General features: G+C 41.5%; 1 protein-coding gene across 4 annotated transcripts in view; it reads left to right on the forward strand.

Annotated features, from left to right (window-relative positions):
• The window catches only part of zgc:92140 (uncharacterized protein LOC447854 homolog), an 87,612-nt gene that overhangs the window by 27,806 nt on the left and 35,246 nt on the right, over positions 1–24,560 (forward strand). For all 4 annotated transcript variants that reach the window (XM_061888318.1, XM_061888317.1, XM_061888316.1 and 1 more), the window contains exon 2: positions 15,472–15,601. In XM_061888318.1, the coding sequence (XP_061744302.1) occupies positions 15,511–15,601 (91 nt within the window). In that variant the 5' untranslated portion in view covers positions 15,472–15,510. The remainder of the gene's footprint in view (positions 1–15,471; positions 15,602–24,560) is intronic.

The following is a 24,560-nucleotide window of genomic DNA, read 5'->3' on the forward strand; positions in this document are numbered from 1 at the left end:
TCAAGTTGATATAAAGTAATACAAAAAAAGGTATTATGTCTTTTTTGTGAACAACTGCTTTTTTTTTTTATAGTAAAACTGAAATATGCAGTATTTAGTAATTAAAGCCCTAAAAGATCAATGATGCAGGACACCATTGATTAAAGATAAATAAAATACCATTAAATATATTTGGGATTCAAAGGGTGCCCCACTCATAAAGTGATACAATTTTATTTGTTTTTTCTTTTACTTTCAACACAAGACAAGTTACAGGATCAAAATCTATCGAATTTACGTTTTCAACTATTATTTAATTTGTTTTATGCTCTTTTGTCAAACAAAACGTTGATGTTTTTATATGGTAACCGCACAATATGTGCAATATTTACAACACAATGCATCTTAAAGTGAAATACTTAAAGTAATTGGAGCCTTGAAAATAATTAATTATAGCATAGATTTTTTTGTCCTTTTTTTTTGAGCAATGGCAAAAAAAGAAAAATAAAGAAAGACAAAAGAAAGAAAAACAGCCTGCATGGCAGCTTTATGTCAACATTGCAGATTTTTCTCATAAGATTTCACCTCATTTCCCTTTTTTTAAGTGTTCTTTTTTTATTTTTGCAATAGCATTTCCAGAAAGTGTGGCGGGCCGCAAATGGCCCCCGGACCGCACTTTAAGCGCCCCTGCGCTAAGGCGTGCAAGGGCTCCACTGAGAAGGCAATGTAAAGAACGAAGAGAATATTATAAGGGGAAAAACCCTTGACTATCTCTTTGTGGCGGCAGGGGTATGACTGGCAAGTGGTCAAGATGATGTCATCATATGATTTGCATAATTAGCTATGACAAATGCATTTTTAAAAAGGCTAAAAAAAGCTGTACATTCATTTTCAGACAAATATGTGTTATTAGTATGAACACATATTTTTCTTGATACGTTATAGTTCTGTATATATGTGTGTATACAGGGCTTCACGGTGGAAGAGGGGTTAGTGCGTCTGCCTCACAATACGAAGTTCCTGCAGTCTTGGGTTCAAATCCAGGCTCGGTATCTTTCTGTGTGGAGTTTGCATGTTCTCCCCGTGAATGCGTGGGTTCCCTCCGGGTACTCCGGCTTCCTCCCACTTCCAAAGACATGCACCTGGGGATAGGTTGATTGGCAACACTAAATTGGCCCTAGTGTGTGAATGTGAGTGTGAATGTTGTCTGTCCATCTGTGTTGGCCTTGATATGAGGTGGCGACTTGTCCAGGGTGTACCCCACCTTCCGCCCGATTGTAGCTGAGATAGGCGCCAGCGCCCCCCGCGACCCCGAAAGGGAATAAGCGGTAGAAAATGGATGGATGGATGGATGGATGTTATAGTTCTATTTATTAAGTATGTGTATTGATAGTCCCCATAATGAAAACAATGTACACTAGGGTTGTACGGTATACCGGTACTAGTAAAGAATCATAAATGGTAGCATACCGCCTCTAAGAAGTACTGGTTCCCATTACATTTTTTAATAAACATTTTTTTTAACTGGCATGACTGCGCGCCATAGTCAATGTCCGTGAGAGAAGCATGATCGGCAACGCACAATCATGGAGTACTTTCAGGCAGACACGGTGTGTGGACAGAAAAGAGCGAGTGGGCGCATTTTGATTTAAAAACTAACGATAAAGTTGAAGCTATAACACTAAAAGGCGTCTCTACAAGAGGTGCTAAATTTAAAACATGACGAACGAGCTAGCGACGAATGTCCATCCGCAGTCTGCAGTGTTTTAGCTACTTCTAAATCACTAATCTTCGCCTCCAGGGCGACAAAGTATGTTTCTCACGAGTATCATCCCCGCAGGACGAGGAATAGCAAAACATGTTTCATTACTCACCGTAGGAGGATACAATAGCTCATTGGCGTCACTGCTAACAAGCTGGCGCTTCACAATGTAAACAAATGCCATGGGTGGATCTCCACCTGACATCCACTGTAATGATACCAGGTACAAGAGCGTATCTAGTGGATATTACTATGATTACCTCTATTTTTTAGCATCACAATATTGTTTAAATTTTTAAAAAATGTATGTTTATAAACTCAGAAATGTATCTACTTGGTATCATCCAAAACTAATGTAAACCTTTTAAACAACAGAATAAAAAGTGTTTATTTCATATTAACACAAGTGTAGATGGAACATGTAAAACAGAACGTAAGCAGATATTACCAGTAAATGAACAAGTAGATTAGATTAATATTTAATTTTCTACCGCTCGTCCTTCATAATTTTGACAAAATAATAGAATGATAAATGACACAATATGTCTAATTAGGAGCATTTGTTTGCTTACTTACCAATAAAAGAAAAGTTGTCTCGTATATTCACTATTTTATTTAAGGATACAATTGTTCCTGGATTGCAATTAGAAACATATGTTTAATGTACCGTAAGACTTTTTGTTAAAATAAAGCAAATAATGCCGTTTTTTTGTGGTCCCCTTTAATTTGGAAAAGTGTCAAAATACATTCTGGTACCGGTACTAAAATATTGGTATCGGGACAACCCTAATATACACATAAAGTGCACATTCATGTATGAATCATATGAAATCAATTAATTAAATCAAATGCCAATAAATAAATAAATAAATAAATAGTTTGCTGATTTGCTTGATATTTATTTGTTTCTGTATCGTGTAGTTATAATTATATGTTTTTACTTGTAATTGAATTGAGTTTGTGGACCCCAGGAAGACTAGTGGGTTGTTGTGGCAACCAGCTAATGTGGATCCTTAATAAAAATCAAATGTAAATGTGAATTAAATACAGCTTGGTATAAGCAATGCAGGCACTTACGACCAAGTTCCGCACTTATGCCTCCAGCTTAATGCAAACATTAAAAGGATGATCCTTTTGACAGCCTAACAGAAATTAGCATCGCGATTGTTGAGATTTTAATACAACAAAATTGACATGAGACAGAAACAAAATTTCTACTTTGAGGCCAAAGCTCACCAAACGCAAAACTCTGTTTGCAAAACAAATAACGTTTTCAATGGTATGTGGTAAAGGTGTGGGAAAAAATCGATTCGAATACGAATCGCGATTCTCACGTTGTGCGATTCAGAATCGATTCTCTTTTTTTTTTTAAATCAATTTTTTTTTATATATATATTTTTTAATCAAACCAACAAAACAATACACAGCAATACCATAACAATGCAATCCAATTCCAAAACCAAACCTGACCCAGCAACACTCAGAACTCCAATAAAGAGAGAAATTGAGAGGAGACACAAACACGACACAGAACAAACCAAAAGTAGTGAAACAAAAATGAATATTATCAACAACAGTATCAATATTAGTTATAATTTCAGCATAGCAGTGATTAAAAATCCCTCGTTGACATTATCATTAGACATTTATAAAAAAAAACAAAAAAACACTGGTGTCACAGTGGCTTACACTTGCATCGCATCTCATAAGCTTGACAACACACTGTGTCCAATGTTTGCACAAAGATAAAATAAGTCGTATTTTTGGTTCGTTTAATAGTTAAAACAAATTTACATTATTGCAATCGGTTGATAAAACATTGTCCTTTACAATTATAAAAGCTTTTTAAAAAAAAATCTACAACTCGGCTAGCATGTCAGCAGACTGGGGTAGATCCTGCTGAAATCCTATGGATTGAATGAATACAGAATCGTTTTGAATCGAAAAAATATCGTTTTGGAATCGAGAATCGCGGTGAATCGAAAAAAATCAATATATAATTGAATCGCGACCCCCAAGAATCGATATCAAATCGTGGGACACCCAAGGATTCGCAGCCCTAGTATGTGGTAACGTCCAAGCGACGGACATTTGTCCTTGAAAATATGGAGAAGCTGCAGATGGTGGGCCTGACGTGTTTCGATCAAGCATTACCCTTGGTGCACAGATGTACATGTCGCTTGCCATAAACTATGACTTCCCGTCCGTTTTGTGCAACGTAAACATTAACAATTCCTATTATCACACGACAGAAATGCTGCCCATAGTAGACGCCTGCAGATGTCCACTTCTCAAGTTCTATGCTGTGCATAATTACATTATTTCATAACACTACTGTTGTTGTTTTTAGCACATTCTTATCCGATCATTTTTAAAAACATTTTTTTAGAAGGCATGTTACATGGGAGTTTGCATGTTCTCCCCGTGACTGCGTGGGTTCCCTCCGGGTACTCCGGCTTCCTCCCACCGCCACAAATATGCACCTGGGGATAGGTTGATTGGCAACACTAAATTGGCCCTAGTGTGTGTGTGAATGTTGTCTGTCTATCTGTGTTGGCCCAGCGATGAGGTGGCGACTTGTCCAGGATGTACCCTGCCTTCCACCCGAATGCAGCTGAGATAGGCTCCAGCAGCACCCGCGACCCCAAAAAGGGATAAGCGGTAGAAAATGGATGGGTGGATGTTACATGTTAAAATTGTGCTGTTTTGGGGGAACCAAGCACGGACTGAATTGTTTTTAATTAATTTTAATGGCCACCGCTGATTTCAAATGTGAGTGTTTTGAGGTACGAGCTTGGTCATGGAACCAATTGAGGCACTATTGTAGTTTGTAACTGGCTTGTGGATTCGGGATGTAAAACTGCTTGTGCATTCCATGTGGAATGCTTAGAAATGTGATACAGTGGAACCTCCATTTACAAATTAGACTGGTTCTTGAACATGTTTTGTAAATCAGTTGGTGGAATGAAGCAAATTTCTTCATAGGAAACAATGTAAATATGAATAATGGGTTCCAGCCTCAACAAAAGTCCATATTTTAGTCAAGGTTTGTACACTTGATTCTGATTGATCACATTATAAAGTGCTATACAGTACTGTTTATCAAACACACATAACAAGGGGTGATGGATTAACTTTCTCTTAATCATCAAGCCAAAAGAGCAACGGCAAGCTGCTTTCCAGTATGTGCTGCCTTGCCGACACATGCACACACACAGAAGTCTCTTTGATGCCCTCACAAACAGTCAGAAATCACAAACATCCTTGATTTTAAAGTTAAAGTACCAATGATTGTCACACACACACTAGGTGTGGTGAAATTATTCTCTGCATTTGACCCATCACCCTTGATCACCATCTTGGAGGTGAGAGGAGCAGTGGGAATAATTTTTGGTGCTTTAACCCCCAATTCGAACCCTTAATGCTGAGTGCCAAGCAGCGAGGCAATGGGTCCCATTTTTATAGTCTTTGGTATGACTTGGCCAAGGTTTGAACTCACAACCAACCGATCTCAGTAGCAACCCTACTGTGACAATAATGAACGTTTAAAAAAAATTAAATTCACTTACATTAACATCGGCAAAGGAGGAGATGATTAGAAATGAGCAGACGAGGGGGTAAGAGACCTGCTTTGTTGATTTTTGTTGATTGATATAATTGTACCCCTCGCAAATAGTCCTTTTTTTTCACTCAACAGTGATTCCCTACTTATTCATACGCTTTAAAAGGGACAACACACATTAATGAACATTTGACATGTATATATATATTTGAGAATATTCAGTTTGCAAAAATTGTCAAGAGGTGAAAAACCCAGAAAAGGCCCACACGCTGACGAGTAGTGTACTGTACTGCACATTAAGTGAGGAGGGTGGAGGGTTCCGCCTCTCCAAAAATGCTGCGCCCTGCGGCACAAAATGGTTTACTTGAAAAAAGTGTTAATGAAATTAACTGGGTTGATTTAATGGCAAACTATACTGTTTTTAGATCGGTAGGTTGTGAGTTCAAAGACTATAAAAATGGGACCCATTACCTCACTGCTTGGCACTCAGCATCAAGGGTTGGGATTGCGGGTTAAATCACCAAAAATGATTCCCGGGCGCGGCCACCGCTGCTGCTCACTGCTCCTCTCACCTCCCAGGGGGTGATCATGGGTGATGGGTCAAATGCAGAGAATAATTTCGCCACACCTAGTATTTGTGTGACAATCATGGGTACTTTAACTTTAACTTTATGTCCGATCAGTCCAGTTTAATGTCACGCAATGTTTTTGCTCTTGCATAACCTAATGTGAAGTGTCTTCAGTTTTTCCCACTTGTTGACATATCAGACTGTGTGATGAACCCTCTTTGTGTGAAAAGGGAAGAAGGAGACTTAAATCACAACCCCCCCACCCCTGTAAATCAGGAAGCTGAGTCAGTCAGTCAGAAATGATTTGGCATCGAAAGGCGCACGGAGAAGACGTGTCTTCCTCCCGCTGACACTTCCTGGTTGCGTTCTCACTCTTGTTCGCTTTTGGCTCAGCTCGTTTTTCAGGCTCTGCGGTGGCTTGCCTCTCCCGTCGGAGGACCAAGCCCGCTCGCACACTGCTCAGCCTGTTTGCGTGACTCCTGTTTATGCAAGCCGGCAGCCTTCTCTCCCTTTCTCTCTTCGCTTTCTCTCTGCAGTAGTTCCTCCTTGGACAAACCAACTTTTAAAAGAAGCTTGTTCACACAAGCCACAAGACTACGTAACCACCAAAAGTCCACGTAGGCAAGACCAGGGCAAGCCCATTCCATTTTTGTGGCTATATGCATTTGCCGGCCTAGAAGGATTTTCCGGCTTTGGCTTGTTTTTGTTTTTGTGCTGCTTGGTGTTTCAGACAATTATTTGATGACATCACGGTTCACGACATGACTTTTCAGCTCTAAATAAGGCTTTGCTTTGGAGACTATTCCTGCTATGGTGAATTTAAACAGCAGAGTCGGTATTTACCCGTCCGTGTTCGTCTCCCATGTATTGTCTGAAGCCTACTGTAAGTCATCTTGAATCTTGCACAGTGTTGCCATTGGCAATATCGACCCAAAATATCAATCAATGTTTACTTATATTAAGCTCCTCGGCGGCAAGGCCCCGGGGGTGGATGAGATCCGCCCGGAGTTCCTTAAGGCTCTGGATGCTGTGGGGCTGTCTTGGTTGACAAGACTCTGCAGCATCGCGTGGACATCGGGGGCGGTACCTCTGGATTGGCAGACCGGGGTGGTGGTCCCTCTCTTTAAGAAGGGGGACCGGAGGGTGTGTTCCAACTATCGTGGGATCACACTCCTCAGCCTTCCCGGTAAGGTTTATTCAGGTGTACTGGAGAGGAGGCTTCGCCGGATAGTCGAACCTCGGATTCAGGAGGAACAGTGTGGTTTTCGTCCTGGTCGTGGAACTGTGGACCAGCTCTATACTCTCGGCAGGGTTCTTGAGGGTGCATGGGAGTTTGCCCAACCAGTCTACATGTGCTTTGTGGACTTGGAGAAGGCATTCGACCGTGTCCCTCGGGAAGTCCTGTGGGGAGTGCTCAGAGAGTATGGGGTATCGGAATGTCTTATTGTGGCAGTCCGCTCCCTGTATGATCAGTGTCAGAGCTTGGTCCGCATTGCTGGCAGTAAGTCGGACACGTTTCCAGTGAAGGTTGGACTCCGCCAAGGCTGTCCTTTGTCACCGATTCTGTTCATAACTTTTATGGACAGAATTTCTAGGCGCAGTCAAGGCGTTGAGGGGTTCCGGTTTGGTGGCCACGGGATTAGGTCTCTGCTTTTTGCAGATGATGTAGTCCTGATGGCTTCATCTGGCCGGGATCTTCAGCTCTCACTGGATCGGTTCGCAGCCGAGTGTGAAGCGACCGGAATGAGAATCAGCACCTCCAAGTCCGAGTCCATGGTTCTCGCCCGGAAAACGGTGGAGTGCCATCTCCGGGTTGGGGAGGAGACCCTGCCCCAAGTGGAGGAGTTCAAGTACCTAGGAGTCTTGTTCACGAGTGGGGGAAGAGTGGATCGTGAGATCGACAGGCGGATCGGTGCGGCGTCTTCAGTAATGCGGACGTTGTATCGATCCGTTGTGGTGAAGAAGGAGCTGAGCCGGAAGGCAAAGCTCTCAATTTACCGGTCGATCTACGTTCCCATCCTCACCTATGGTCATGAGCTTTGGGTCATGACCGAAAGGATAAGATCACGGGTACAAGCGGCCGAAATGAGTTTCCTCCGCCGGGTGGCGGGGCTCTCCCTTAGAGATAGGGTGAGAAGCTCTGCCATCCGGGAGGAGCTCAACGTAAAGCCGCTGCTCCTCCACATCGAGAGGAGCCAGATGAGGTGGTTCGGGCATCTGGTCAGGATGCCACCCGAACGCCTCCCTAGGGATGTGTTTAGGGCACGTCCAGCTGGTAGGAGGCCACGGGGAAGACCCAGGACACGTTGGAAAGACTATGTCTCCCGGCTGGCCTGGGAACGCCTCGGGATCCCCCGGGAAGAGCTAGACGAAGTGGCTGGAGATAGGGAAGTCTGGGCTTCCCTGCTTAGGCTGCTGCCCCCGCGACCCGACCTCGGATAAGCGGAAGATGATGGATGGATGGATGGTTTACTTATATAGCCCTAAATCACTAGTGTCTCAAAGGGCTGCACAAACCACAACACAAACTACTACGACGTCCTCGGTAGGCCCACATAAGGGCAAGGAAAACTCACACCCAGTGGGACGTCGGTGACAATGATGACTATGAGAACCTTGGAGAGGACGAAAGCAATGGATGTCGAACGGGTCTAACATGATACTGTGAAAGTTCAATCCATAATGGAGCCAACACAGCCGCGAGAGTCCAGTCCAAAGCGGATCCAACACAGCAGCGAGAGTCCCGTTCACAGCGGAGCCAGCAGGAAACCATCCCAAGCGGAGGCGGATCAGCAGCGCAGGGATGTCCCAAGCCGATACACAGGCAAGCGGTCCATCCTGGGTCCCGACTCTGGACGAGCGGTCCATCCTGGGTCCCGACTCTGGATAGCCAGTACGTCATCCATGGCCATCGGATCGGACCGGACCCCCTCCACAAGGGAGAGTGGGACATAGAAGAAAAAGAAAAGAAACGGCAGATCAACTGGTCTCAAAAGGGAGTCTATTTAAAGGCTAGAGTGTACAAATGAGTTTTAAGGTGAGACTTGCCTTTGGATGTTGTGTCCTCTGGACCAAAGAGGATAAGGACCGTTCGGACTGTTATAGGCGCAAAGTTCAAAAGCCAGTTTTTGTGATGGTGATGTACAGTATGGGGGTGTATTATTGCTTAAGCATGGGTAACTTACACATCTGTGAAGGCATCATTAATGCTGAAATGTACATACAGGTTTTGGAGCAAACATATGTTGGCATTCAAGCAACGTCTATTTCATGGACGCCCCTGCTTATTTCAGCAAGGCAAAGCCAGTCCTCTTTTTTCATTGTCCCATTCACTCTCTGTAAAGCACCAATTCCATCGGCAGCAAAACAGGCCCAGAGCATAATACTACCACCACCATGCTTGACGGTAGACATGGTGTTCCTGGGATTAAATGCCTCACCTTTTCTCCTCCTAACATATTGCTGGGTATTGTGGCCAAACAGCTCAATTTTTGTTTCAAAATTGACAGGGAACATGTAACCAAATATTACACCTTGCTGTATGTATACTTTTGACCCAGCAGATTTGGTCACATTTTCAGTAGACCCATCATGAATTCATAAAAGAACCCAACTTCATGAATGTTTTTGTGACCAACAAGTATGTGCTCCAATTACTCTATCACAAAAAAATAAGAGTTGTAGAAATTATTGGAAACTCAAGACAGCCATTTTCTTATAAGTGTATATAAACTTTTGACCACGACTGTATGTCGTGACATAGATTTTAAGCCATATCCTCCATCCCTAATGCAAATTGTCCAAAATTCTGTCGAAGCTTGTTGATTGACCATTTACCCTTTAAACCCCAAAGTCACAACCCCTGCCACAAAGTGTACTTTTTGACCATTGCTTTTAACACAACAGGGCAGGAGAAAGGGTTTGCTGTTTAACATCACACCTCTTGTTTCCACATTTACCTTCCTTCCAGATGCTTTCCCACCTTTGGTTCCTTGTCCGCAGTTTAAACATTAACTCTGTGTCTGTTCTGTTCACACAGAAAATTGCGGAAAATTCCCAGCTTAAATAGGCCCTCCAACATTTGATGTTCATGATGATGATACAGAAGCTTGTTGTCAGGGTCTTTGCTGACTAGGCTTGTCCTATTGACACACTTCAAGGCAGTCCAACTGTCCTGCGGGTTAAGTCAACACTGGGCAACACCCCACTGTGGTCTCGCGTGTGGCAGCGCTTTCAAGACTTAACTCCTGCTGCAGTCGCCACAGTGAATCTGTGAAAAGTCTCAGTTTCCTTCCTTTCGGGGGGATTTTTGCTTGATATTGATGAAAGTGTGAGGTGTGAGCAGTTCAATCAAAAAGTAATTTTCTACACCTGAGCTGTTTCATTTTGAGAATGAATGAAGGCAACGCATTGCAAAAGTTGGAAAAGTACATTGGAGACCTATTGAAACACATTTCATTTTTTTTCTCTGCTACATTGGTGACTTTACCATTTAGCGTACTGTGCAAAAGTGTCAGGCCGCTACTAGGAATGGGCATGATGGTCAAATAATCTAGTAGAAAGTATTTTCCAAAGACTGGTGCTGCATATTTTCTTTCATTTTCCTCACATTTGGAAAAACTGTGAAATACAGTCAAAAGTTTACACACACTTGTAAAGAAAATATTCTCATGGCTGTTTTGAGTTTCCAATAATTTCTACAACTCTTATTTTTTTGTGACAGAGTGATTAGAGCCCATACTTGTTGTTCACAAAAAATATTCATGAAGTTTGGTTCTTTTATGAATTTATTATGGGTCTACTGAAAATGTGGCTAAATTTGCTTGGTCCAAAGTATACGTCGTACAGTAATGTTAATATTTGTTAAATGTCCCTTGGTAGGTTTCACTGCAATAAGGCACTTTTGGTAGCCATCCACAAGCTTCTGGTTGAATTTTTGACCACTCCTCTTGACAAAAGTGGTGCATAAACTTTCCTCAAAAATGTCATATCTTTGTCCATGTGATGTCAGATGAAACAAAATTTGAGCTGTTTGGCTACAATACCCAGCAATATGTTTGGAGGAGAAAAGGCGAGGCCTTTAATCTCAGGAACACCATACGTACCAGCAAGCATGGTGGTGGTAGTATTATGCTCTGGGCCAGTTTTGCTGCCAATGGAACTGGTGCTTTACAGAGAGAAATTGGGACAATGAAAAAGGAGGATTACCTCCAAATTCTTCAGGACAACCTAAAATTATCAGCCCAGAAGTTGGGTCTTGGGCGCAGTTGGGTGTTCCAACAGGACAATGACCCCAAACATATGTCAAAAGTGGTAAATAGATGGTTAAATCAGGCTAGAATTAAGGTTTTGGAATGGCCTTCCCAAAATCCTGACCTAAACGTGTGGACAATGCTGAAGAAACTAGTCCATGTCAGAAAACCAACAAATTTAGCGAAACTGCACCAATTTTGTAAAGCGGAGTGGTCAAGAATCCAACCAGAAGCCTTTGGATGGCTACCAAAAGCGCCTTATTGCAGTGAATCTTGCCAAGGGACATGTAACAAAATATTAACATTGCTGTATGTATATTTTTGACCCAGCAGATTTGGTCACATTTTCCATAGACCCATAATAAATTCATAAAATAACCAAACTTCCATCCATCCATCCATTTTCTACCGCTTATTCCCTTTTGGAGTCGCGGGGGGCGCTGGCGCCTATCTCAGCTATAATCGGTGGTAGAGGGGTTAGTGCGTCTGCCTCACAATACGAAGGTCCTGCAGTCCTGGGTTCGATCCCAGGCTCGGGATCTTTCTGTGTGGAGTTTGCATGTTCTCCCCGTGAATGTGTGGGTTCCCTCCGGGTACTCCGGCTTCCTCCCACTTCCAAAGACATGCACCTGGGGATAGGTTGATTGGCAACACTAAAATTGGCCCTAGTGTGTGAATGTTGTCTGTCTATCTGTGTTGGCCCTGCGATGAGGTGGCGACTTGTCCAGGGTGTACCCCACCTTCCGCCCGATTGTAACCAAACTTCATGATTGTATTTTTTGACCAACAATCACTCTATCACAAAAAATATGAGTTTATTGAAATATTGGGAAACTCAAGGCAGCCATGACATTATGTTCTTTACAAGTGTATGTAAACTTTTGAACATGACTGCATATGGGACCCTTTAATGACCCAATGTCTCAATACATTTTTCTCATACAGTCCATATGATGTTGCGGACTAGACTTTTTTTTTTTTTTTTTTTTTTTTACTCTGGACCAAAGACGGGAGTAGCTCCAGTATGCACTCTCATTAAAAAAAAAAAAAAAAGGTGTACGCAGATGGAACTCAGCACAGCTATGGAAAAAAATCTGCCACCGACTAAACCCCTGTCATTCAAAGCCACATAAAAAGTAGCTTGACTTAAATTCCAACTTTCTCTGTACTGAGCTAGTATGCAGACATGAAAATGTGTGTTTTAATGACACGTCCTTATTGCTATTTATTTCTAATTGCATATGAATTGTGTGGTAATAGTTGGCCTGTTGCTCCTCCGCGCATAGCCCGAATTAGAGCGTGCCGGCTTCCAGATTCACGCAGGCTAGCATTATCCCCGCTCACAACAAAAGCTGCGGGGCCGCCACGTGTCTATTTTTAGAGCTTTCCTATTCACAAATTGATGTTTCAATACGCGCAAATGAGAGGTCTTTCAACGGCCCTTTCTGACTGCCACTCTCGTTTTTCAATAAGCGCCTTAAGGAAAGGACCCCTCGCTGTGCTTTTCTGGTCTCGATTAAGTTTCACACAGTTGATGATGAGTCGTCTCTGCTCACGTCACGCTGCGCCGTTAATATCTTCCCGCTTTGTGTAGGCCCTACGAGTGGGTGTTGCGCCCAGAGTGGCAGTGGTGTATTTGTTGTAGCAGTAGGTGTGCCAGGAAGGCCTGCAATGGACTGATAAGGCTCACGCAGAGGTCCACAGGTGACAACACGTCAGAAATCTCCTGTGCAATTTCCACCTGATCCACGGACAGATTCATGGACAGATTCCTTCATTCTAAGTTGCTGCTGCTGCTGGGAACAAAAAGCAGTGAAGGGCCCAGTGAGTCGTTTCTGTAATGCATAAAAAACATTAATTCCGGTTGTATTGTGATTGAATGTGGAACACATCAGTTTCAGTCCTTGGTGGATTTGGTAGTGACAATGTTGACCGCTGTTTATGGCAATGGCTGATGCTGACCAGTCTGCATGTCCAAACTGGGACACAGAGTTATGGTTTTGGATTCAGGCTAAAATTTAGGGGCGGGTTAAACGTTAGTTAGAGGTTATGGTTAGTGGTTAAAGTTACAGAGTAGGATTGAAAATTGGTGTTTAAAGGGTTATGTTATGATTTTTTTCTACATTTAAAACACTTATTTGGGGTCTACATAACATTTAGCATAAATTTAGTTTTACTGCCACTGTCTGACTGTCTCTTCAGAATGCAGTGTGTTTTGTGGGTGGTCTTATTTTTGTGCAGAAGTCCTCTTCCTGGCCAAACCCCCTTCGACTGCGTCTCCGCCCCATCAGCCAAGTTGTAGTTTTTAGCGCTTTCATGTTGATTATAATGACAGACATAAGTTAGAACTATTCGCTACTTTATATTAGAAATGTCAACAGCGTAGGTTGCATGTGCATGTACGAGCCAGTCTGCCCCATAACATGAGCATAGAGAAAAAGAAGGAACTTATTTACTACAACTGAATGTCTGACTCACGCAAAGCTCTTCAGGTTAAGTTAAAGTACCAATGATTGTCACACACACACTAGGTGTGGCAAAAATATTCTCTGCATTTGACCCATCACCCTTGATCACCCCCCTGGAAGGTGAGGGGAGCAGTGGGCAGCAGCGGAATCATTTTTGGTGATTTAACCCCCAATTCCAAGTAAACCTCTCCGCTGACATAACTAAGGCAAAATACGTCACTAAAGTCTCAAATTCTAAATTGCTCGTTTGGAGTCATTTTGGAAGAACGCAATATTGTTTTATAAACTAAGATTATAGATATTTGGGCTAAACATTAAGGTTATGATTATTGTTAGAGATTCAGGTTGAATTGCAGTTGGCTTAAATAGTTAGGGTAAGGAATTAAGACTATGGTTAAAGGTTTGGGTTTGAGAAAATGGTTAAAAGTTTGATTAGGGCTAAAAGATTGGGTTAGGGTTAAAGATTAGAATTCAAACTGATGTGTTGGGGTTAAAAAATTGGGTTAGAGATTATGATGGAAGTTAAGGTTTGGATACATTTAGGGAAACGGGTTAGAACAATATTCTTCTCCATGTAAGCTTGCTCTGATTTTAAAAATGATATACACATCATTGTATATGTCATGTAGAACAGTACTGATGCACGGATGATATATGTTAGGTAAAACATTTTTGGAAGTGATCCCATTTCTCTATAGATTGCACAATAGATGATGTTACGCTTAAGCCCCCCAAAAACAAGAACCATCTACTCTAAAAATCAGATAACATTCATACTCATACAAACCAGAAACTCACTTCTGACATGTCTTTAAGTTTATTTTCATCATTATACACTTTGTATTGGATATATTTTTTGTCTTATTGGGGGACGGCATGGCGAAGTTGGGAGAGTGGCTGTGCCAGCAATCTGAGGGTTACTGGTTCAATCCCCACCTTCTGCCATCCTAGTCACGTCCGTTGTGTCCTTGAGCAAGACACTTCACCCTTGCTCCTGATGGGTCCTGGTTAGCGCCTTGCATGGCAGCTCCCGCCATCAGTGTGTGAATGTGTGTGTGAATGGGTGGATGTGGAAATACTGTCAAAGCGCTTTGGGCTCCTTAAAAAGGGGTAGAAAAGCGCTATGCAAGTACAACCATTTACCATTTTATTCCCCCTATTTAAGGTCACTAACATCACACACTTCACTCAGCCTAATCTCATGAGAGAGTGAGACCTCTTCGTAAAATTGGCTACATATTATCTTTGTGCTGATGTTGTGTTGATATTTCTTACGTCTTTTAGAACAAAGACAAATTAATAATATCAAAAGTGTCTCTTATTATTATTGAAGAAAAGCTGTTTCGCAGTATATATCATTTTTTTTTATCACCCTGCTCTAGGTTAAAGAAAAGCCTCAAAGGTTAGGGTTCGTTATAGTTAAAGATAGGTTTTATGCCACGTTAGAGCAAAGTTAAGGTTACAGTTAAGAACAGAATTCAGGTTTAGTGTATCATGTAAGCTATTATTGTCATCCATCCAGTGTTTACACTCCAGGTTCATAATGAGCTGGAATAGGACAAACATAACATGAAAAGCGAGCGTGGTTAAGCGCCCTATTGTACCAGGACACAGAGATTAGGTCGCCACACCCTCAACACCTGGCGCCGCGTGTCATGTCCGCAGCCGCCGCACAAACGAAGGCTAGTCTGACTGTAGCCACAACACAGTACACAATGTCCTCGTGTCAGCTTCGAACATGTCAGACGCTGAAGGGGCAATTAGCAGCACTCTCGTCATTCTCCCTCAACATACAGTACACCATCTTGCTCCTCACCCATGGCTCTGACTTAAAGCAGTTTTCTAATCTTCAAATCTCCCTTTTGTCGTTGATGTGCAGGTAAGAGTGCGATGAGGAGAGCTTTTCCAGTGTGAGGCCATGGGCTGCACCTCGGCCAAGCAGGTGTCGGCCGTGCCTAACGATGAGGAGGGACGTGGCAAGGCCTACAGCAATGGAGACCTCTTCGCCGGTCAGTTTCTGCATCAAAACATACACGCGTTAATGTTCCCCACAACTCCTTCTGACAAGACCCACTGGCCTGTGTGGCCTCTCCATATACTCACTTCATTATAGCCTGTAAGCCTTTGGCCTGACTAAGTGTCTTTAAAGTATCAACATCACAGGCATCCTAATAATGAGTTGACATAACCTGCTTAGCCTGCAGACACATAACTTTCATTCTCAAGTAAAAATCAATGTAAGTACTCTTGGTTAGATTAAAGTCACCCAGGAAAGGGGCGATGCTAAATACCTTTCACAATACACCGGTGTGTGATAAGAACTTCTTTATGTTGTTTAGTTTACTTCAGATTCTCTGCGGAGAAGTCGACAAAGAACTTTCCGCAGTAGACAAGCTCCCTGCTTTTAAAACATTTCATTCACTGGGCTGAAATTAGCTGGGGATTGTTGACTCTTTGTTTCCAGCTGCAATTTTTACTCCTTTCTTAAATTCAAACGAGAGTTGTACGGTATACCGATATTAGTATAGCACCGCGATACTAATGAATCATATTCGGTACATCAGCTTTGAATGCGCTGTCAAGATTGCACGTGTTTTAGTACAAGCTAGGGTTGTACGGTATACCGATACTAATGAATCATATTCAGTACTATACAGTCTCTGAAAAGTGCCGGTCCACCCCCCTGCACTCCCGTCGTCATCACGTCATGACATTGCTGGTTTGCGAACAGACGAGCATGTTCGGTAGTGCACAATCACGGAGTACTTACAAACAGACACAGTGTGTCGACAGAAAAGGGAGAACGGACGCATTTTGGCTTAAAAACTAACGATAAAGGTGAAGTTATAACACTGAAATGCCCTTAGGAAGAAGTGCTTTAAGACAGTGGTCCCCAAGCATGTGAAAATACCATCTAAACATCACAAAATGCAATAAATTCAGTCAGCCAGTTTGAATATAACGCTTCGAAGATCTTTAGCAAATTCCGGAGATTAAAAATCAGTTAGTAACGTTTTTGCACTGTGACCATATTATCAGATTAGTCATGTTTATTATTCATAATCCTTATGTAATACAAGAACACAAACACTTGCATTTTTTTATGCATTTGAGATTGTAAATAAATAGCAAACAATTGAGTCAACAGATCGATGGTCCTCTTTTGCGCTTATTAGACCTCTAAAATCATCCAGAAATCGCCAACAATTACATTTACTGACCTGAAAATGAACCAAATATGAGTGACATAGTTATTATAAGCCCCAACGCAGAGGGCCTATTTTAGCGGCGCATTGATAGTAGTAAGCTAATGCGCTGTGAGTTTTCCTTGCCCTTTTGTGGGTTCTTCCGAGGATGTTGTAGTCGTAATGATTTGTGCAGTCCTTTGAGACATTTGTGATTTGGGGCTATATAAATAAACATTAATTGATTGATTGATTGATGCTAGCTTACGCTGCTATTGTTGACACACTGAACCGGCGGCTGCTTCTGCTTCGCCTCAAACTTGCTAAAAGTAAATTCTAGATTAGAATTCATGCATCTCTCACCTGGTAGTTGACAAGTGTGTTCATGGGCCGAGAGTCTGGTCGACTTTCACATTCCCTGAGATGGGGGAAAAGACACAAAAATACGTAGTTGCACCAACTTTAACCCTTTGTGAGGATTGCGATTGAATCTTCATGTAAACGGAATTATGTGAGCGTCCTGTTGGTCGGCATCCCAGCAAGAGTGGAAATATTGCATTGTTTATTATATTATGGTTAGTTTGTATGCTTAGCACCTAGAAATGTGACGTGATGCTATAGTGTTTCAATAAAGCTGCATCCGTTCTAAAACAGATTGCTTTCCTTTTTAAGTTTGGGCTCAAAAATATTAGGTTCTGATCATAATTTTTCACAAAGTAAAGTTTGTTGGCTGTCACAAAGTCTGCATGATAAGCGTTGTTGATAGGGAAGGGATCTGTGGTTCCCAACGCTACTTAGGATAGGACTTTATTGTCATTGCACAAGTACAATGAAACTTTGTTTTCAGCACAAACCTGTTCAAGATTAGACAAACAAACAGTGTACCAGGTTACAGAACAGGAAAGCTGATGGGTCGCCACAAGGCGCCCCGTAAAAGATGGGAAAGAGGTAAAACGCTCGGGAAGAAGATGAGTAAAAAAATACAGTCCAGACTAGGCTCCTAAGGGGGCCTAGTCTGGAGTGGGAAAAAACTTACATGCCATGCACACATAAACATGTTAAATATAATTACGACAACGGGCAACTGGGGGGGCCCTGGAGGTCGACTGCTGCTATAAAGCGCTGCCAGCCGTCCATCAACCCGGAGGGGAATCAAGTGGTGGTGAAGGCGTGGGGTGCGGGTGTGTGTATGTATATGCCCATTGTCTTGGGTGTGTTGATGTGGTGTCCAAAGGCCTGGGACCGTTCTGCATGTAATCCGTACCATGAATTGATTAACGTGGACCCCGACTTAAACAAGTTGAAAACCTTATGCAGATGTTACCATTTAGTGGTCAATTGTACTGAATATGTACTGTACTGTGCAATCTACTAATAAAAGTTTCAATCAATCAAAGCAAAAGTTCGACTCCAGGTGTCGTTGAGGAGGGAGGGAGGTGAAAAGTGTCCATCATTGAGGAGTCCTCGGGGAGATGTTTTCAGAAAAGCCTGCTCCTGTTGTTGCATCAAGGCCATTCGAGGTAGTCAAATCGTAGATTAGGATTTTGTTTTTCCGCGAACAGACATGGCTTGTCTGTTCTATTCCATGCTGGCCCTTATATCCAATGTTTCCCTTTCAACTATCTTTTCCATGATGTGATCCATCTTGCAATTCAGTTCAGAAATCGCCTCAGACTATTCCCACAGCCCGGCCCAATCCTTCCATTGCGACGAACAGCCTTTGGGCTCCTTGATTGGCTGCCATCGTCTTAGGAATTTGACGGTACACCAGAGCAATGCCCATCCCAATCAGCAGATGCCCCGCTATCACGGTTCCAAATAAGTAGATGTCTTCTATGTACTTTATGGAAAGGACTGAGAGGCACATGATTCTCCATTCATCCAAGGAATGTCACATGTACCACGGAGCAATGGTTCAATCAGGGCAGCCAGGCTCCCCAGAGCCTATTTTTACCCGTCAAAAAGATTTTGTCAATTGAGTCGAGAGTCCAGCTGATCATTTCCATGTCTGATGTTTCAATTTGGAGGAGAGCGCAAAGAAAGAGGCTTCAAAAAAGTGTAGACAGGACAAAAAGAAGGGAGCGGAAAAAATGTGACCGCCCTTACCAGAGGCAAGACAGAAAATTGTATATACATGTTTGAAATAAACTTTAACCTACCAACCAATATTTCAGGGTTCCTCACAAGGAAACCTTAAAATGCATTACAATCCATGAAATGCAATCAATATGATTTGCTTGCAAGTTATTGTGATGTAGAAAAATCCCATATTTCTATCAGTTTTCAGGCAAATTCCCATATTTCGAAATGCAAATGTTGACGCTCCTCTTAGACACACGAAATAAAGGTGTTTGTAAAATCCCCTGATGATCAAGCATTATGTCGCTACTGGTCTGACGTTTCCTAAAAACATTATGTTAAACATTTAAAGCCTTGTTCAGCTGTTTACTGATATTTATTATTCATGGTTAGTTAAATTTTACTGCAAATTGACTACGGCAGGGGTTCTCAAATGGGGGTACACGTACCCCTGGGGGTACTTGAAGGTATGCCAAGGGGTACGTGAGATTTTTCAAAAATATTCTAAAAATATCAACAATTCAAAAATCCTTTAAATATATTTATTGAATAATACTTCAACAAAATATGAATGTAAGTTCATAAACTGTGAAAAGAAATGCAACAATGCAATATTCAGTGTTGACAGCTAGATTTTTTGTGGACATGTTCCATAAATATTGATGTTAAAGATTTCTTTTTTTGTGAAGAAATGTTTAGAATTAAGTTCATGAATCCAGATTGATCTCTATTACAATCCCCAAAGAGGGCACTTTAAGTTGATGATTTCTTCTATGTGTAAAAATCTTTATTTATAATTGATTTAATTATAATCACTTGTTTATTTTTCCACAAGTTTTCAGTTATTTTTATATCTTTTTTTCTAAATAGTTGAAGAAAGACCACTACAAATGAGCAATATTTTGCACTGTTATACAATTTAATGAATCAGAAATTAAGCGCTGTATTTTACTTCTTTATCTCTTTTTTTTCAACCAAAAATGCTTTGCTCTGATTAGGGGGTACTTGAATTCAAAACAAAATTCACAGGGGGTACATCACTGAAAAGGTTGAGAACCACTGGACTGTTGTACTAATAATCGGTATCGGTATAGACCAGGGGTAGGGAACCTGTGGCTCTTTTGATGACTGCATCTGGCTCTCAGATTAATCTTAGCTAACATTGCTTAACACAATAAGTAATGAATAATTCCACTGGTAATCAGTGTTAAAAATAACATTCAAAATATAAAAAATTCTCATGCATTTTTATCCATCCATCCGTTTTCTACCTCACCTGTTCAAGAAGTCAAGAATGGTAAGAGGTATTTTATTCATTATTATTTAGCTTCAGAATAAAAATGTTATTGAAAAGAATAACAGACATGTTATACCCTAATGTTGGTTACACATAAAAATGCACACATTTAGTTGTATTCAGTGTTAAAAAAATATTATATGGCTCTCACGGAAATACATTTTAAAATATTTGGCTTCCATTGCTCTCTCAGCCCAAAAGGTTCCCGACCCCTGGTATAGACCCTGAAAATAACATAGCGGTCGAGCTCCATTTTTTAGGTCCCATTTTGGCAGGATTAAAAAAAAAAAAATGTTTGTGTTATGTTGCTATCTCGAATGTGTTTTTTTGTGTGAAATATCAGGGTGCACTTTGGACACCCCTGACTTGAACAGTGGCAGAGGCCAAAGGAAAGAGATGGGTTGTGTAAATAAGAGATGACCGAAAGACAGTTGATAGTAATGACGATGATGGGTAGATGAGGGATTAACAGCGATTAGGAATTAAGAGCAACACTAGCGATGGCGGCAGATGATGATCCACATGCGGGCCCGTCATCCCTGTTGTGACATCCCTCCTAATGGGACCTACCCGACCCGGCAGTGAGATGTGAGGAATGACATTTGTGTCTTCAACTTGTCTTTTTCTGTGCTCAAAGCCTTCCTCCTCTTCTCTTTCGTCTTCCTCTCTCTCTATTTTGGGCCTCCGTCTCTTCCTGCCTTCACTGTTTATTCTCCTCCAGCTCTCCTCTGGTCGCAACCTCACGTCCTTTCACCTCCTTCCTCCCTCTCATCAACCAAACCCTCAACTATGAGTCAGTAGCTTAAGAGGGAATTCTGTGACTGTTTGAGCAAGTCAACCCGCGCGTGCGTGCGTGCTTTGGTGTAAAACAAGGCGGCCGCTGACCTGGATAGTCCGGATTAGATTGATCCGTCCCTCCTTTTTCTATCTTATTGCCATCCGCATCATTGTTGTTTCTTCCAGCCTACACTGGAAGTCGTGTCGTCATTCTTTCCTACTTAACAGCATCCGGTGTGCCTTTCATGGACATTGCTGGTCCTGCCCACACGTACAGCCTTCGTGTACTACTGCATCCAACAGATTGTCGGCCCTCTTAAAGCGTGTCCCAGATATTGTCAGATTTGAGTCCCTAAACCCTAACGACCTCCTCCTCCCCTCTCCCTCTGACACAATAACCGGAAAAAGGCTGAGCTCCATTACACAAACACAGAGGGACGCCGATGCCGGAAAATGGCAACACTTGCCGCGGCGTCGCGCTATTGATATGTGCTATAAGGCGTAGATGGGAGGAGGTGATAAAGTGCAGTTCACGCGCACGCCCCCGCTCGGCTGTTTATTTTAGCCGTCACGTTGATGCATCAGCTGTGTGACTTTAAGGTTTCTTTGCTACTCTGAAGACACTTCTATCAAAAACACATAAATTATACATTATTATAGTTCCATAATCTCCCAAAAGTGAGTTCAATGCTCAAATTTTAATATAAATCATTTGTATATTATCCTATAATATGTAAGTTATTACGTTGTCTATATATTTGCAAGGGACAATACTAGGGATGTAACTGTGTGTGTATATATATATATATATATATATATATATATATATATATATATATATATATATATATATATATATATATATATATATATATATATATATATGTGTATGTGTATATGTATATATATATATATATGTATATATATATATATGTGTATATATATATATATATATGTATATATATATATATGTATATATATATATATATATATATATATATATGTATATATACATATATATATGTATATATACATATATATATATATATATTAGGGCTGCAAATCTTTGGGTGTCCCATGATTCGATTCAGTATCGATTCTTGGGCTCACGATTGGATTATAAACCGATTTTTTTCGATTCAACGCGATTTTCGATTCAGAAACGCTATTTTTCCGATTCAAAATGATTCTGTATTCATTCAATCCATAGGATTTCAGCAGGATCTACCCCAGTCTGCTGACATGCTAGCAGAGTATCCATCCATCCATTTTCTACCGCTTATTCCCACTCGGGGTCGCGGGGGGCGCTGGCGCCTATCTTAGCTACAATCGGGCGGAAGGCAGGGTACACCCTGGACAAGTCGCCACCTCATCGCAGGGCCAACACAGATAGACAGACAACATTCACACTCACATTCACACACTAGGGCCAATTTAGTGTTGCCAATCAACCTATCCCCAGGTGCATGTCTTTGGAGGTGGGAGGAAGCCGGAGTACCCGGAGGGAACCCACGCATTCACGGGGAGAACATGCAAACTCCACACAGAAAGATCCCGAGCCTGGATTTGAACCCAGGACTGCAGGAACTTCGTATTGTGAGGCAGACGCACTAACCCCTCTTCCACCGTGAAGCCCGCTAGCAGAGTAGTAGATTTAAAAAAAAAAAGCTTCTATAATTGTAAAGGACAATGTTTTATCAACTGATTTGTTTTAACTATTAAACGAACCAAAAATATGACTTATTTTATCTTTGCGAAAATATTGGACACAGTGTGTTGTCAAGCTTATGAGATGCGATGCAAGTGTAAGCCACTGTGACACTAATGTACTTTTTTTTAATTGTTTTTATAAATGTCTAATGATAATGTCAATGAGGGATTTTGAATCAATGCTATGTTGAAATTATAACTAATATTGATACTGTTGTTGATGTTATTTTTTTTTCACTACTTTTGGTTTGTTCCGTGTCGTGTTTGTGTCTCCTCAATTGCTCTGTTTATTGCAGTTCTGAGTGTTGCTGGGTCAGGTCTGGTTTTAGAATTGGATTGAATTGTGAATGTTGTCTGTCTATCTGTGTTGGCCCTGTGATGAGGTGATGTTTTGTCCATTGTGTACACCGCCTTTCGCCCGATTGTAACTGAGATAGGCGCCTGCGCCCCCCGCGTCCCCAAAAGGGAATAAGCGGTAGAAAATGGATGGATGGATTTTATGGTATTGCTGTGTATTGTTTTGTTGGATTGATTAAAAAAAAAAAAAAAATTGTAAATACTATTTAAAAAAATTATTTAAAGGGGAACATTATTACAATTTCAAAAGGGTTAAAAACAATAAAAATCAGTTCCCAGTGGCTTGTTTTATTTTTCAAAGTTTTTTTCTAAATTTTACACCTTCCGGAATATCCCTTAAAAAGCTTCAAAGTGCCTGATTTTCACCATCGTTATATCCACCCGTCCATTTCCCTGTGACGTCATACAGGGCTGCCAATACAAACAACATGGCGGTTAGCAGAGCAAGATATAGCGACATTAGCTCGGACTCCGACTCGGATTTCACCGGCTTAAGCGATTCAACAGATTACGCATGTATTGAAACAGATGGTCGGAATATGGAGGCTGATAGCGAAAACAAAATTGAAGAAGAAACTGAAGCTATTGAGCGAATAGCTATTGACGCTATTCGGCCATAGCATGGGTGTACCTAATGAAGTGGCCCATAGCATGGCTGCCTTATTAGCATCGCCGGTAAAATGTGCGGACCAAACGATCAGGACTTTCGCATCTTGTGACACTGGAGAAACTTAAATCCGTCGATTGGTAAGTGTTTGTTTTGCATTAAATGTGGGTATCTAGTTTCAGATGTACATACAGCTAGCGTAAATAGCATGTTAGCATCAATTAGCATAGCATGTTAGCATCGATTAGCTGGCAGTCATGCCGTGACCAAATATGTCTGATTAGCACATAAGTCAACAACATCAACAAAACTCACCTTTGTGATTTCGTTGACTTAATCGTTGCAAATGCATCTGCAGGTTATCCATACATCTCTGTGCCATGTCTGTCTTAGCATCGCCGGCAGGCACTCTGGCAAATTCAATGGGGGTCTGGCGGCAGATTTCTTGCCAGTGGTGCAACTTGAATCCCTCCCTGTTAGTGTTGTTACACCCTCCGACAACACACCGACGAGGCATGATGTCTCCAAGGTTCCAAAAAATAGTCGAAAAAACGGAAAATAACAGAGCTGAGACCCGGTGTTTGTAATGTTTTGAAAATGAAAATGGCGGGTGTATTACCTCGGCGACGTCACGTTCTGACGTCATCGCTAAAAGACCGATAAACAGAAAGGCGTTTAATTTGCCAAAATTCACCCATTTAGAGTTCGGAAATCGGTTAAAAAAATACATGGTCTTTTTTCTGCAACATCAAGGTATATATTGACGCTTGTTTGGTGATAATGTTCCCCTTTAAAAAAAAAAAATCGATTCTGAATCGCACAACGTGAGAATCGCGATTCAAATCCGAATTAATTTTTTTCCCCACACCCCTAATATATATATGGGTGCTATACACGATATATCGCGGGTTTGTCTCTGTGCGATATAGAAAATGTCTTTATCGTGATATTCGAGT

The sequence above is a fragment of the Nerophis ophidion genome, linkage group LG26 (genome assembly GCF_033978795.1).
Source record: "Nerophis ophidion isolate RoL-2023_Sa linkage group LG26, RoL_Noph_v1.0, whole genome shotgun sequence".
Lineage (NCBI taxonomy): Eukaryota > Metazoa > Chordata > Actinopteri > Syngnathiformes > Syngnathidae > Nerophis > Nerophis ophidion.